The sequence below is a fragment of the Anabrus simplex genome, chromosome 1 (genome assembly GCF_040414725.1).
Source record: "Anabrus simplex isolate iqAnaSimp1 chromosome 1, ASM4041472v1, whole genome shotgun sequence".
NCBI classification, from domain to species: Eukaryota; Metazoa; Arthropoda; class Insecta; order Orthoptera; family Tettigoniidae; genus Anabrus; species Anabrus simplex.
The window spans coordinates 217781288-217798564 of NC_090265.1; the positions used below are offsets into that span (position 1 = coordinate 217781288).

Genomic DNA, 17277 nt, shown 5'->3' on the forward strand with positions numbered 1-17277 from the left:
ACCCTAAGGTATCGTACAGACTTTCCTGGGATAATCACTGTATCATTTAATAAGAAACGGACATTTTTCCAATTCCTGGAACCTTTCAAAATTACAGCCTCAGTCTTATGTAGAGCCAATCTCAACTTATTATTTACCATCCAAAGGTTAACTCGTCTCAGTGATTCATTTACTCGGAAGGTCAGTTCTTCTACATTCTCTGCTATTACCACTATTGCAAGGTCATCTGCATAACCAATAGATGTTGTCCCTTTTGTCAGCTGCAGGCGTAAGACACCATCATATAGAATGTTCCACAAGGTGGGTCCTAGGACAGATCCCTGTGGAACGCCAGCACACATTTCAAGATCTTCTAAATCATGAAATCGTATTCTTCGTCCTTTGAAGTACTTAACGATTATTTGTTGTAGATACTGAGAAATGTTCATCCTATGAAGTTCTCTCAAAATAATGCTCCAAGAAGCAGTGTTAAAAGCATTTTTGACATCTAGCGTTATCAAGGCAGCCCATTTCTCACTGCTTTTTGCCTGTATTTGAATCACCCTCTCAATAGCTTGGGTTGTGGTTCTACCCTTTCTAAATCCAAATTGGTTCGAAGAAAGTTCTCCCTGTTGTTCAAGTTCTTTCTCCAGTCTAGTTTTAATCAATCCTTCGTAAAGTTTGCTCAAGGTGTTTAATAAGCAAAGTGGCCTGTACGCTGATGGATCTAATGATAGTTTCCCTGCCTTCAATAACAGCACTAGCTTGGCTACTTTCCACTCATCGGGGAAGTCACGCTTTTTTAATAAATCATTGAAGACTGATAAGATCCAACCAGGTGCCACCTCAACTACATACTATTCTAGTGTTCGGTATGGATCCGGATTTAAATGAAAACTATCTTAGAGCAGCACTCTCCTTAGAAGCTGCTGTCGAAGAATCTCAGATCAATATTACATCCGTAAGACCGGGGAGGTTCGGAAATCTGAATGCTACCGTAATATTGCCAACGGAACCATTGAAAATACTGTTAAAGAAAAAGAAAATAAATGTGGGATGGGCAACCTGTATGGTGAAGGAAAGAGTTACAGTTGCAAGGTGTTTTAAATGTCTTGGATTTGGACATAAAGCGCCTCACTGCGACGTTAAGGATGACTGATCACGGAGCTGTCTAAATTGTGGACAAGAAGGCCATTTGGCGAAGGATTGTGGGAACATTTCGTTTTGCACCATGTGCCAAGTGGAGGGCCACCGCTCAGATCAAATGAAATGCCCTACTTACAGGAAGCTAATATTAGAGGCAAGGAAGTTGAATTTAAACGACCAATAATGGACATACTGCAGGCGAATCTCATGAGGAAATCCGACAGTCATGACATCATGTATGCGACAGCCTTGGAAAAGAAAGTAGACTTAGTGCTTGTTAGCGAGCCAAACAGAAGGCGAGTAGCTGAAGGTGGTTGGTTCATGGACAAAAGATGTGATGTAGCTGCATATTTTTTAAATGATAAGTTGGAGGTGCTAAGCATAAGGGCAGAAGAAGGATATTTGTGTATTCAACTTCAGCAATATCAGATTTATTGTTGTTATATCTCTCCTAACATCCCTTTTGATATTTTCAAAGCTGAAGTAGATGCAATAGTTCAGGACTGCATGGCGTCAGGTATTGAATCTATCATTCTCGGAGACCTAAATGTCAAGTCGCCTCTGTGGGGGGCACCAACTGCAGATCATAGGGGAGAATATTGGGCAGAATGGATAGCGACCCTAGACTTGGTGGTTCATAACACTGGAATCTTACCAACTTTTTCCAGAGGGAACTCAGAGTCTTTCATAGATGTCACCTGCTCAACGCAGGGTATAGCATCACTCATTGTTGACTGGGAAGTTATGGAAGATGAATCTCTCAGCAACCATCGTTTTGTTTACTTTCAAGTTAAGGGATCGAAGAAGCTTAATGATATCACAAAAATGGTGTGGGACTATAATTGGGAAACTTTTAAAATTGCAATCGAGTGGATGTCACAAACTGTAGATACAGTGCAACATACTCTAAAAAATGTAACTGCTGTTCTTAAAGACGCTTGTAGGACCAGCCGATTGAGGGGATCAACAAAATATAAAACACGAGTCCCTTACTGGTGGAACAATGAAATAGACATGCAAAGGAAAGACTGCAATCGCAAGAGACGAATTCTTACAAGATCTAGGAAAAAAATCATCCAGGTCAACTTAATACAATTAGAAGCTGATTATAAGGCATCAAAGAGGCAACTAATGAAGCTAATAAAGGAGAAATCTCTGGCAAAAGCTATGCGAAGATCTAGACAGTGATATCTGGGGGGCGGGATATAAGATAGTGACCGGTCGAATAATCAACAGGGTACCAGTTCAGCTCCCAGCTGATAGAAGGAAAGCCATAGCAATGGAGTTGTTCCCTTGTACTAATGACAGACTTGAAACAGAATCAGATTTTTGTGTTGCAGAACCGTTTACTGTGGTTGAGTTACAAGAGGTAGCACGCAATATGAAGACTGGTAAGGCACCAGGTGTAGATGGAATCCCACCAGAAGCCATCAAGTAGTAGTAGTAGTAGTAGTAAATGGTATTGCTTCGACACAATCATGAAAGCATTGCTAGTGAACATCAGTCTTATAGGTTATATATGTTTCTGATTCAGGTAGTAACCCACTAGATTAATTAAAGAAATGCAATTAGAAGCACCTTCCCTCCTGTTAGTCCTGGGTGCTCTAAAATTAGTATCACTACGTTGGAGACTCTTGAGATGCTGAAAATATATTGGCAACTTCATTGCATTTGCTAGTACACTTGGAAATGTTAGCACATGATAAATTATTATTACACTTTAGTAATATTAAAATGAATTGGTGTGGTGATTGTTATTTAATTAATGGTATCTTTTTCATGTATCTTTTCTTTTTCAGGTATTTTATAAAATTTATTTTATCCTGAATTAGTTTTTGACAGACTAAAGAACCTTGCAATTATAGATTAACCAAGTTGAAAGTGAAGAGAAATGGCTTCCACTTTTAAAAAAATGCAGTTGACTCAGCTGAAAATATGATTTCTTTTCAGATTTCTGTGTAAAAGAAGACTTACTAACAATCTTGACTTTGAAAGATCGAACAAAAAATGTTTACATCATTTAAATTCTTCATTTCTGAACATAATTTGCCAAATCAAAAACTTTCATGTATTACTATTGATGTGCGATCCGTGGCAGCCAAACACAAATGATTTATTAATTTGTGTCATAATGATGAACGTTGCATGTGTTACTATTGATGTTGTGCAATCCGTGGCAGCCAAACACAAAGGATTTATTAATTTGTGTCATAATGATGAACGTTCCCTGCCTTTCTTTAGTAGTCATTATCAGTGTATAGTTCATCAGCAAGTGCTTTGTGGAAAGATTATGAAAATGGCAGATGTTATGAATCATCATCATCTGCAGTTTCCAGCTTTTGGCCGGGTCTGCTTAGATGTTATGAATGTTATCATAAAATTGTAAATTTGAGTTGCTCAAAATCACTGCCGAGCAGAAAATTCAAGGGTGCTCTTGGAAATGTTGGATACCCAATACAGCATGCGCACAAATGATTTGAGCGGTTTTTTCAATTATTTCTAGCCATTTCATTAGAGATATGGTGATGGTGTTTGATGTTGTAAGGCAAGTATCCCTCAAAGTTTTGTTTTGTTTTGTTTGAATAGCCCTCCATACATTGTGCATCCCCCAACGCCCCTGAGAGCGCAACAGTTGCAACATCCAGTAGACATGATGTGTCCTCTATTCCAACAGTTGCAAAGATGGCGACTAACAGTGAAAAAGCGTGTGCTGTTCTGGAATTTCATTCCAGCTAATCTGCAACAACCGTGCGACGAAACTTTAGAACAAAGTATCGGAAAGATCCACCCATTGCCAACTCCATTCGCCGATGGTATGAACAGTTCAAACCACAGGATGTTTGTGCAAGGGAAAATCAATAGGCCATCCTAGTGTGCCTGAAGAAATGGTTGAGCGTGTGCGACGCAGTTTTGAACTTAGCCCGCGAAAGTCAACTCGTTGAGCGAGCAGGGAAATGAACATGCCTCGTTTGACCGTTTGGAGTAGTCGTGTCCATAGTGTAATGGAAAGGTCATGGCTTGTCAAAAGTTTTCTAAGTCTCTGAAAAGAAGTTCTGGCCTGCTTAATTCTGCTCCGGATCTCATGAGCAAGGTCCCAGTCATCATTGATGTGACATCCCAGGTATTTAAATGTTGCCATTCTTGCGATCTGGTCCTTTGCTGCTGTGAGATTACCTCAAATGCCATCTTCTTTCCTGCTTATAACTATCCACTTGGTCTTCTTTACATTAAGCCTCAAGCCCAGGGCGCTACTGGCTTCAGTGACAGCATTAAATAATTCCTGTAGATCCTGGAGATTGGTTGCAAGTAGCACAGTGTCATCGGCATACCTGATGTTGTTTATGATGAAACCATTAACCACAACTCCTTGAGTCTTTCCGTAAAGAGCATCTCGAAAAATCTTTTCTGAATAGATGTTAAAAAGCATGGGTGAAAGAATACAGCCTTGAGACTTTTTCCGAGACATGACCATCAACTCTTATGTCAGCACTCTGGTTCCAGTAGAGATTACCAATAATATGGATGTCCTGCCCATCAAGTGCTAATTCTCGAAGAATGTTCATAAGTTATCATGGCGAGGACTGTATCGAAGGCTTTTTCGTAATTGATGAAACAAGCAAAAACTTCAACATTGACATCTCAGCACCATTGGACTAACACCTGCAGACTGAATAATGCCTCTCTAGTACCAAAACCATGTTTGAAGCCAAACTGTGAGGTTCTGATGTTCTCCTCACATTTGTGATAAATTCTTGCATGCAAGACCTTTAGGAATACTCTCAGAACATCGCTCATCAAACTAATTGTTCTATATTCATTGCAGAATTTTTCATTGGCTTTCTCAGGCAATATTAAAAAAGTTGATTTGAGCTAGTCTTGAGGAATCGTTCCACTGCGGTGAATACTCTTGAATAGTTTCAGTATCTCAGCACACATCTCATCAGGTCCAGGAGCCTTCCCATTCTCTACAGAATAAAATAAAGAATCTTTTCATATACAGAATAAAATGAAGAATCTGTCCATACCTATTCCAAAGATAACAGTTCTCAAAACAATTTGATTCAAGAAGATACAGTTTTTTTTCAATTAATGAAGCAGAATCTGACAGATTTTCTGATTACCAAAATTATTGATTTAAATGATGTAATTTTAAGGAAATGTACTGGGAACTTGTTGGATGTTGATTACATGATCAGTAGGAGGTACTGCCACTCCTGGCTGCAATTACCACCGTGATTCTTCTGGACATGCTCCTCTTCAAGCCCTGGATGTCCCCTTGTGGTACATGAGTCACTACCTTTAATTCAGCCAGAGTGTTGAAAACATGACTAGTCATGTTCCACATGCTCAGGAGGGTTGTTGAGGTCTATATTCCTAGCTGGCCAGTCCAAAGTGGGAATGTTGACCTCCCGAGGAAACTCTGCGACACACTGAACACTGAGCAAAATGGGGTCTTGCTTTATCATGCACAAAGTTTTTGTCAAAAGTGAATGCAAATTATATTACGTTGTTAATGAGAACCTTCTCAATGTACCTGTGTCCTCTGAGGGAGCCATTCTCAATGAGTATGACTAGTATGGCTATCTGAAGTTACACCACCCCACACCATCACGGAACATCCTCCAAATGATATAATTTCGGCAAAGGTAGAGGGGCAAAAGCATTCTCCTGTCATTCTCCACGTCCTAGCTGTTCCATAAGGTGATCTCTGGTTGAATTTGGACTCGTCACTAAAGAGTACATGTCCACACTGATCCCAGTCCAATGTTCATGTTCCTGTGCAAAATGAACGTGGACTCTCTGGTGTTGTAACAGAAGCGCTGGTCTACTGGCTGGTTTTCTCAAGGTTAAAGGAGCCTCTTTCCGATTATATTCTCACTCACAGCTACATCGTGGAACTGCATCAGACTACTTCAGTTCTCAAAGAGTGTAAGATGTTGCTTCCTTAACACTTGTAGCCTCAAAAACCTATCGTGTAAAGCAGAAGTGCACCTAGGATGGCCTAAACCAGGTTTTCTGTGGTAGGATTGATGATTCTGAAAGCATTTCACAGCCCTTGTAATCAAAACCTCTGCTACATAATGGAAGCTATGGCCATCGTACACCATTTCACCAAGTTCACGAGACATAAGAGGCATGTTGATGAGTTATTTATGGGTCAGAAACTCCTGAGGTAATGCTCAGATACTGGTCAATCAGCATCAAATGTACAAGAGCAACTACAATGCTGAAATAATGGTTTTCATAATTGGTGTGAAATGAATAAGAAATGTGCAGGAGCACTCACCATTGTTTGAATTTGTTACAATATTGCATTAAAAAGCCTTCTGTTGTTATTCATTGTCAGTTCTCCTTCAGTAATGTTCATAGAGCACTAACTACCGAGCGAGTTGCCGGTGCAGGTAGGATCATGCAGCTGGGAGCTTGCAGTCAAGAGATAGTGGGCTCGAACCCCACTGTCGGTAGCCCTGAAGATGGTTTTCTGTAGTTTGCCATTTCCATACTAGGAGGCAAATGCTGGGGCTGTACCTTAATTAAGGCTATGGCCGCTTCCTTCTCACTCCTGTTCCTTTCCCAAGGCCAGTCTAGGGAGGTCAAGACACAAATGTTAATTATGGAGCTGCCATGTTGAGTCTTTAAATGACCATAACCAAAGACAAATGTATTCGAATTTAGAGCATTTAGGTACCAAACATTGAAATAAAAACAAACAACAATTTTTCATCTAGAATTTAATTGGGCATCTATTGTTTATGTATATACAACTGTATAACCCCTAAATGGCACAAATACATTCACAGCTATTTGAATAGGAAGATAATTAATAGAACCTAAATTTCATTTTTCAAGAAACAAGAATTAGCATAAGTGCTCATGTATACTCTGCCTGCCACAAGTAAGTGGAAGCGATTCAGGATTAAGCTGAGGGCCCCGGGGTTGCCAACCCACGCTCCCAAGTTAAGAATCCCTGGGGCCCCTTTTAGTTGCCTCTTCTATACAACTTGATCTTGCTGTGTTTCTTATTGATATCATCTGTCAAAATGTGTAATCTCATAAAAATCTGTATGGTACCTCTGTTATATTATGATTTCATGAAATATTGAACTTAAAAGTACGTAAAGACAGTTGTAGTAAATTACCTTCAGCATTTCCTTTGTTAAGAAAGTAGTTACTGCACTTCTAAACGGTTACTACAGTACGTTGATAAACATTGAATGGCTCTTGAGTTAAGTGCATTATATTATGTTTGGTTTGCTAACGGTTGTTATCCATTCATGTGGTAAATTCTTTGTGTTCTGAGGAAAAAATACTCTCTTCACATCTACAACAATAATGATATTCTTAGTTACTGTAACTATTTTATAGATAACCATGCAGTTAAATAGTACAAAGTGGTGATGGTGGTGGTTATTGTTTTAAGAGGAAATACAACTGGGCAACCATCCACTATTAACACTAATCAGAGGGAAAAAATTGAAGGGATCCGACACTTCAAAAAATGAACGCATTGTTCAAAGAAAGATAAAGGCCATGAAGTTTGTGAAAACTAAAAACTTTCTGGGTTTCGACTACTCTAATACCATCAGGGTTGGAAAAGAACAAGAGATGACCAACAGAGATTGAATAGGATAGAAAAAGTTAGGATTAAGCTGAGGGCCCCGGGGTCGCCAATCCACGCTCCCAAGTTAAGAATCCCTGGGGCCCCTTTTAGTTGCCACAGGCAGGGGATATCATGTATTTACTGCCCACGCAAAATGTACAAAGTTGGCTTTTGGCAAGAAAAAATTCATCATCATCATCTTCATCATCATCATAAGGAGAAGGAGGAGGAGGAGGAGGAGGAGAAGAAGAAGAAGAAGAAGAAGAAGAAGAAGAAGAAGAAGAAGAAGAAGAAGAAGAAGAAGAAGAAGAAGACTGAGCTAGTGGCTGTGCGGTTTGAGTCACGTGGCTAACAACTTGCATTCAGAAGATAGTGGGTTCGAACCCCACTGTTGGCAGACCTGAAGATTTTCCATCATTCGAATCACACGTCTCACGTTTATAGGAGTGGTATAACACTTGCGGTGGATAACTGGGAACCTGTTTGTAAAGGCTTTCATAATCTTTAACCCCCTATGGGTGGGGGTGGTAGAATAACACCCATGCTATCCCCTTTTTGTCGTAAGAGGTGACTAAAAGGGATTCCTAGGTCTCTGAACTTTGAAGCGCGAGTTGACGACTATGGGGTCCATAGCTGAGTCCTGGCTGTTTTCCATTTAGCCTACTTATGCTGGGCTCCTTACTTTAAGTTTTCCTATATGACCTCCCTTGCATAGTTAACTCAAAAAAAAAAAACCATGGATAATTTTATTACACAGTACCTATTACCTTTGTTGCTTCTTTTAAAAAATACTTGTTTGGAAGCTTTCCTAAAACATTTTAAAGACTTGGGTGAATTAGGAACATTTGTGGCATGGAATTCCACTTGAGTGTTTCTGTCCATCTACCCACTTCTGTTCAAACTGCGATTCATCAAATGATATCAGAAGAAAATGCATAATGGAACCCACAAATACAAAAGTTGTTCATATAAAGATGATTCATCAGGAATAGTTTCATTGTAAAAACTTACTAACCTTGAATAATTATAAGTGGGTTGCCATTTATCACGCCTGTAATTTTGTATCTTACCCACTGAGCTCACCACTGCTTATCACTGGAAAGCAAAACACTAATCCTGCTAGTTGACTTATTCTGACAATTTGGTGTAGCGCAGTACCCCATTTTCCTTAAAAAAGCAAATATATTTCACATTTTATCAGGCTCGTCCACATCATAACTATGCTTAAGACTCAAGTTGGTCTCCACCGCAAAGAATTGTGGTAGCGTGGCCAGACCTTGTCCTTTCCTATGCCATCATATCCAAAAGACATATCTGTGTTGGTGCGACATAAAGAAAAACAAAAACAAAACACCAGCATTAGCTAATCTAAATATTAGAAAAAGTATGGTGATCTTACTCAATGCAGAATTTAACCAAGCTTTCTGTGAAAATATCAAGTGTTACACCTTTTTTTGAGGGCATTGTATTTGTTGTTAGTTTTATATGAAATATATTTTATCCAGTTTTCAAGAAGAACATGGTTAAAGCTTTGTTTAGTATTTGAAGATATGAATGGTAAAGATATTAGCTCAGAAGTAAGGGAGAAAATTAGAATACTTGGAAATCTGTTGAGAATTCTAAGAGAATGTGGCTGGATTGAGACAGGTCTAAATTAGTTCATTTCTATAATAAGTTTTTTTTAATGACCTAATTTCATCCTGTCTCATAGTAAATTAGTTCACTGTCCTTATCATAAGTCTCCGATGGAAGTAATTTTCAATTCAGCTACATTACTTTACGAAGTGCCTACCAAAAAATTGAGTGTAAAACAAATGCTTTAATGATAATCAAAACTTATTAAAAACTGACTACAAATTTTGAATTGAAAATACTGTGTACATTCCACTTAACTCATTTTTTATTTGTAACATATGTAACTTTTTGTTTTTATGCTGTAATGTGTGTGGTTAAGGGTAAGGTTATCTAGGAGTCTGCTGGACTAGACAGTAGATGGTATGAGAAGTAGAAGGAGGCTGGGAAATAATGATTCAGTGGGATAATTAATTTCATAATTAAGAAGAAAATTAAGAGTCCACAATTCTAACTGCTGATACATGATTCAAGGATGTACCTAGTTCAGTTATAGAGGCTTACAGACTGCATACTGAAAGACAGAACTATTACAGAAATCAATCAATCACCTCAGATCACCATTACATATGTCCTGGCTTGAGAGAGGACATCACCCTCTAAAAATAAAAATTAGAATTAAAAAAGTACCAGTAGTATTTTGGACTGAGTCATCCAATACTTTTTAAATAATGTTGATAAATTCATAATTAAAATATTCCTGTATTTGTAATTTTTTCACAAAATTCCTTCAAAAAGTTGTAGTGCTTTATTTATGTTTTCATTGTACCAGTAATTCATTTGTTTACACTACTTTTGATTCAGTCTGTTTTTATAAGTTATTAGACAACATTACATGTTTATGTCCTCTTCCTGTGGCAAGCTGTTGTGTTGTGCTTTTGTCACTATGAATGGGAAGGAACAAAAAGAAATAATGCAAACTGCCTCCTTTTTTGTTTAGTTGGTATTATTTTGGAGGAAAGCTAAATTTTTTTTATGATAATGATGTCTGTGGTTTGTTGTTGTAGATTGGGCATCCATAGCCACTATATCATCCAACCGAGAAGTGAGGACTTTCCCATTTGCCAACATTGTTTCAATAAGTGATGGAACTCCAACAAATAGCTCTGGTGTGCCTTATATGTACTTGACACCCATGGACATGTCATCACAAGATTTAGAGGTTTGTTTCACATTGAATATTGACTGGTTATCAGTTTATACCATTCACTCTGTATTTTCTTGTACTTGATTTGATCTTAACTTTCTTACTTTTCATATTTTCAATAGAAGTTAACAATTCTACTGCGGATTGTGCAAAAAACAACTGTTCGTTTACTTTCCGTCCTCACCTTTTGCTAGCAATCAAGTCACTGACGTGTAGTATATCTTCCTTGAGGAATTTTTAAGAATTTGAATTGTAGAAAGTTCACTATGCATTAATTAGGAGATAGAAGAACTAAAACCTTTAATCAACTATAGTACATATTAATGGAAAAGCAAATTATAAGAAAGTTATCAGGGCTAAAGCCATAGTTGAGGAAGCTATTGATGGTGATCACTAGATCTCAGACTGTCATGTTATTAAAGCCTTAGTTTAATTGCCTTATTCAATGATAAAATTATGATAGAATTTGATTGTTTATAAATTATTATCAATTAAACTTTATTAATTTAAGTTATAACATAGAGAAGTGTACTACTGGGCAGAGTGACTATAGCTTAATAGCTCTGCATTTAGGAGGCAGTGCCCACTGTTTGCTGTCCTTAGAATGGCTTTCTGTGGTTTCCCATTTTCACCTTCAGGCAAATGCCAGGACAGTTCCTATTATAGACCACAGGCACTCCCCTCTCACCCTTCACCTCACCTCACCTCAAATCACCATTACATATGTCCTGGATTGAGAGAGGATCTCACCCTCTAAGAATAAAAATAAAAATTAAAAATGCCAGTACTATTACGGACTGAATCATCCAATAATTTTTAAGTAGTGTTGATAAATTCATGATTAAAGTATGCCTGTACTTGTAATTTTTTTCACAGAATTAAACCAGAAGAGCTCCAGCAAGGCAATTCATCTACTGTTATAAAAGTAGTTAAAGAAGGCCTGATTCTATAGTTAGTATTACATAATGGGCATCAGCACTGAAGAATATAGTTTTTTTTTAAATGACATTCACAAATCACAAGTACATCACTGCCAAGGTCCTTAATTTAATTCACATTAGAGCATTTATTTTGAGGTTTTATGCTGTAAAACTCCATTCTTTTCTGTCAGTGTCACTATGAGGGGTTACCATTAGAAAATTTAAATTAAGACATAAAACAGTAGCCACATAAACAAAGATTAATTAGCAAGGCAGAAAATCAAGTAAGCAAGATGAGGAAGGTGGATGGGCCTTGCTGTAGGATCATAAACTTTTATAGTTGCATTCATAACTAAAATACTCTAAATAGTTTTATAAGAAAAATTATTTTTGAGGTACTTGATAAATAAACAAAGGCAACTCATAGTAAAATTTAATAGGGAGAATGATACTTAAAAAGATTTAAAAAATCATAAATTCAAAATGCTCATAAACACACAATGAAAGGAGCTATTACCTGAAGTCTAATTTTTTTTTTTTTAAATGCATGAACGCACTTAAAAGTGGTATTTCACTCAAAACTTACTACAATCCAAATGTAAACCAAAGATATTTACACCAAATCACCTAAAATTCAATTACCTCAAGGTGAGGATACTTACAGTACCTTTAAGAAATGGTAATTTGAAAATGAATCTTTAAAATACTAGTAAAACAAAACATCTTGAAGCCTTGGGAAGATTGAATGAATCACCACCGAGTGAAGCTCAACTTCTTACGTCTACTTCATGGAGTGGAGAAAAATACATAATTGTGCTGAAGGTACAAACCATCATTATTTAGAGCACATGCCTGATAAAACCTACTGATAAGAAACATCCTCAATATACAAGATGGGCTAATCCCATTCTCTTACAATCAAGCAGAGATGAAATTTTACATTTAATACTACCACACAAGTTCAATATTAAATTTGATTGCCTCACAAAAATGTGGATGGGAAAGTCTGAACTGAACTACCACTTTTAAAATTTCCTTGCAGAATACCTAGGATAGTAGAAAATGACTGAGAAATTCTTGCACATAAAAATGTAATTAAATTAAATCATTAAACTGAAAGAGAGAATACCTTACCCCAAGAAACAGTTAAGGCTCCCAGTGGAGCAGGAAGTACCACGGACACTAGTCTGTCCCACAGCAGACCAAAACAAGAAGTAATTGCACACCACACCAAGCTTGGTCCCATAAGGCAAAATGAACATATCAGCATTTTGCTGTAAGGCCAGTGAACGTACAGTCGATTGCTCCTAGCCAATGATATTTAAACTTTGTTTCTTTTGAAAAATTAGTCCTTGAAAGATTTTCTAGAAAGACCTTGAGTAATCATCACCAGATGTACAAGCAGAAATTTTTCCATGTGTCCACTGGGTGTTCCATAAATATACTTCACTAGATTTGAACTTCACTTACTCAACATGGTATAGGCTAGTCAACATGAATTTATTAGCTGAAAACAAGTGTTCCATGTCAACTGATGTCACTGAAACATGTTTAAATCTTGTTATTTGACATGAGAGAATCTTCCATTCAATGTCAAATGATTTATTCTAAAAAAACATATCACAGCTTGATGAGTTGACAATCCAATTCAGTTTATGAAGCAGTTAATTTTTTTTCAAATTCAAAAATGAATTCTTATTGAATTTACTATGAAGGTTCCACATACTCACTACTTAATATGTACTATTCAATAATTAAATAATTAAATAGACATGCCTTCTTGTAGCCATCTTCAGCTAGATTCAAATACATTTTTAATCACATGACTGTGACATGTTGAAAACAGGACATACACATTAAAATATTAAAACTTTTTTGTACAAGTTAAAATAAATAGACACATTATTCTATAAAAATTGTGAAGTGATAGTTTGTTAAAAAGTTCTGGGTTAAAACTTCGTCAAGGGATATGGGTACAACTTAATTCCAGGTATGGGACTCTGAAGGCTTTTGCCAATGACTTGGTGCTTCTTTGTAAGAACAAAGCAGCAGATAAACATCTTACAGATCTAGTAGCAATTTCCCTAGCCAAGATCATACTCCAAATAAATACTACAAAAAGTAAGGCAATATTGATATGCAAAGGTCAACTGATCACCTCTGCTCTCACAACTTTGGAAGAAAACACAATCGAGTGTATTTCACTGGACGAAACAATACTGTGCCTTGGAGTAGCATTTCAGGATGAAATTAAATTTAACCCTTCAGCTGGTTAGTTCGCCCCTTCTTATTCAGAAGCTAAATATACTCAACCAATATATTTGGCCACAACTAATCTACCTATTCAAGTGTGTACCTTGTAAAAAACCAACAGTGAAATTTCTTGGCAAAATTGATAAAATAATGAGTTCCATTAAAGAAATTATTGTGTTACCCACTGATGTCCCAGATGGAATTATTTACACACACTGAAGTCTTAGAGGACTTGCAATTTTCAAAGCTCAGTGGAAGGCTTTCATTCAGCATATAAATATTTGCATATGAAAAGACCATACATCAAAGCCACCATAGAGCTCCGTACTCAAATAGCCCATTGCTTTCAGTGCTTGCCACTTAGCAAGGAGCAAGTTGAACATCTCAAAAACCCTCTTACCAAGCTCATCCAAAAAATACTCCACGGAAATTCTTGTAAAAGTTGGTGCAATTTACCATTCAAGGGTAAGGAAGTAATTTTTTTTTTTCCGCTGGTAGAAAAGAAAAACTTGGTTCAGTAATGAGAGAGGTAAGTCATACGGACAATGGACAGAAACAATTACTGTAATGGTAATGTCATCCCAGTTTGATCTCTCCCTGGAATGAGCCTTAATACATCCCTTTGCAGAAGATGTGACAAGTTTGAAACCTTAGCTCATGTGTTGGGTTCTGTCGTAAGGGAGTACTGATGAGAATCAGTCGGCCCAATGCAGTTCACATATTGATTGCTAGAAGCCTCTGTAAACACCACCACTTGGAGGTCTATGAAGAAATTGGATGTCTTTCCACAAATGGATTCACAAGCGTTGATATTATTGTCACTGATAGTCCGGCTCCATGGCTAAATGGTTAGCGTGCTGGCCTTTGGTCACAGGGGTCCCGGGTTCGATTCCCGGCAGGGTCGGGAATTTTAACCTTAATTGGTTAATTTCGCTGGCACGGGGGCTGGGTGTATGTGTCGTCTTCATCATCATTTCATCCTCATTACGACGCGCAGGTCACCTACGGGTGTCAAATCAAAAGACCTGCATCTGGCGAGCCGAACATGTCCTCGGACACTCCCGGCACTAAAAGCCATACGCCATTTCATTGTCACTGACAAGGCAAAAGGTACACATATGATGATTAATCCCACCATGAGATCAAGCAGCCTCAATTAGTGTGTAAGTAAATGAAGGCTATACAGGGTGTATCTAAATTATATTGACAAAATATCAGGGATGCTCTTCGTGCTATATAAAGAACAATGACGTAATCGGATTGGCAGAAGAAATTTTTTTTGTTGGGAAAATAAAGTTACTTTATTACTTCCGGGCAGGCGATTCACATTGACAAACTGGCCGCTGCTGTGCTTCAGAGGAGGGAAGGAAGAAGAACTGGGGTGTATGATAGATGGAGACAGAGATAATGCTCGGTGCGAATTCACAATTTCTTGTTCATTTAGCGCAGTCGCGTCCCAGTCCCAGTAGGCAGTACACAATTTGTTCTGTCCATATTGGCTTATAAGTATGTGGTATAAATTGGTGAGAATGGCTCCATTTCAGTACACCAATGAAGAAATGGCTGATATGCACCAAGCCTATGGCACAGCAAATGGCAGTGGGAGAGAAGCTGCTTTGATTTATGCTGTCCGGCACTCTAATTGCTGCCAACCTCATAATTCAATCTTCTTGTCTGTTGGTAGGTGACTGCGTGAAGGAGGGCAGAAGAAAACCCTCATGTGACAGTAGTGTGCACATTTCAGCATCGGTTCAGTGTCAGTGTGTGGGCCGGCATTGTTGGTGACTACTTCCTTGGGCCGTATGTCCTTCCTCCTCGCCTGAATGGTGAGGAATGCTACCATTTCTCAGTAGAATTACTGTGTGGATTATTGGAAGATGTTCCTCTGAATATTCGGCAGTGAATGTGTCTGTGTCATAATAGCGCTCCACTGTATTTCATTTGTCATGTCACGTAGCACTTTCCAGGAATATGGATAGGCCATGGTTGGCCAGTTAAATGGCCTCCATGCTCAGCTGCTTTAACTCACTTGGACTTTTCATATTACGTGAAGATCGAAATAGAAAAGGAGAATATTGAACACTTACTGTAATCAAATCATTGGGCATATTGTTTCTTTCATCCAGTGTCATTCCTTTTACAATGTTGTGAGGAAAGGAATGCACAATCATGGGGCGGCAGTGCTGCATCATTTCGCATGATAAATAATAAAGAACGTTACTGAGACCAACAGATGAGAGGAGAAATGATCTGGTGCATTCCTTGACTGAGAAATATGTTTTAATTACTGTGTGTTCTTCACTATGTGTGCAATTACAGCTGCTTAATAAACAAACTGCGGATATTACTTGTAAGAGACAAAGACAACTCTGCACGAGTCAAACTTGTTCATTTTCACTGAGCATTACCTCTGTCTCCGTCTATCACGCACCCTACTTCCCCTCCCTTCCCTGAAAGAGAGCAGCGGGCAGTGATTTGCACTCTGGCAAGCAAATACAGTGAGTTTGTCAATTTGAATTGCGTGCCCGGAAGTAACAAAGTAACCTCATTTTCTCTAAAAGAAAAATTTTCCCCATCAATACAAATGCACCATTGTTCTTTATATAGCATTCCTGATTTATTTTGTCTGTATAATTTAGATACAACCTGTATATGAGCTGTCCACTGAGGACCTCTGAAACAAGTATGGCATTAAAAAAAGAGAAGTCATTAGGCTTATGATTAACACCAGAGAGACAATTTGTAAGGAGATGCTGGACTTCTAAGAATTTAAAAAATCCTGGACATCACTATCCAGACCATACCAAACTCTGTGCTGAAAAATTTACTGGGGATTGTTAGACACAGGCCTAATGGGTAGACGTACATACATGCATATTGTAACCTAATGAGAATATTTTACCAGTATTCAGCTTCAGAAGAGTAGTGGAGGGGAGGAAAATTACTCAACTGCAATGTAAGCAGCCCCATGGCAATAATAGAGAAGATCCTATCTTTTGAGTAAATTACATAAAAGGTCTCATAACAACATACCATTGCTTCTGTTGAATAAGAACCTTCCTCACTGAGTACCATATTGCATTTGAATGTCCTGCTAGGTCATATGCAGGCAGAAGAGGAGAGGTAGTTGACTGGTTGAAGAATCTCGACTGTCAGCTGTGAGGGTTGCAGCTTTAGTCAAGTATAAAAGAAAAGTCTACTTAACCTGTTTCCAATCAAGTGTTGGGTCATGTGCTGAAGGCCCAATTATAGCTGAGGTATAGGAACATGTCAGCTGATGAGGCTTGTCACACAAGTCCAGGAGATGACATGATTATGAAGTGTTACAGAAATTAATCCTGGTGATCGCAAATAAAATCAGTCCTGCTTCTGCTTTTTCCAACACTAATTCCATGCGTAGCTGCTGAGATTTGAACCGGGAAGTGCAGCAATGACAGACCAGTATCTAACCGTCTGAACCATGAAGGGGTCTATTTTAACCCTTGAAATAATATCTTAAATAAATCCTCCTTGCTTAACCATTTCCATGGACTTTTAACATTCAGTTGACTCTTGAGTGTTGGAGAAAGTTCCTTGTTTTGGAGATGAAAGTGACAGCA

The 17277-nt window shown here is 38.0% G+C and overlaps 1 protein-coding gene across 1 annotated transcript in view; it reads left to right on the plus strand.

Annotated features, from left to right (window-relative positions):
* Window positions 1–17277, plus strand: part of CREG (Cellular Repressor of E1A-stimulated Genes) — a 182994-nt gene that overhangs the window by 120572 nt on the left and 45145 nt on the right. The window contains exon 4 of the mRNA XM_067140685.2: window positions 10366–10520. Coding sequence (XP_066996786.2) covers window positions 10366–10520 — 155 coding nt within the window. The remainder of the gene's footprint in view (window positions 1–10365; window positions 10521–17277) is intronic.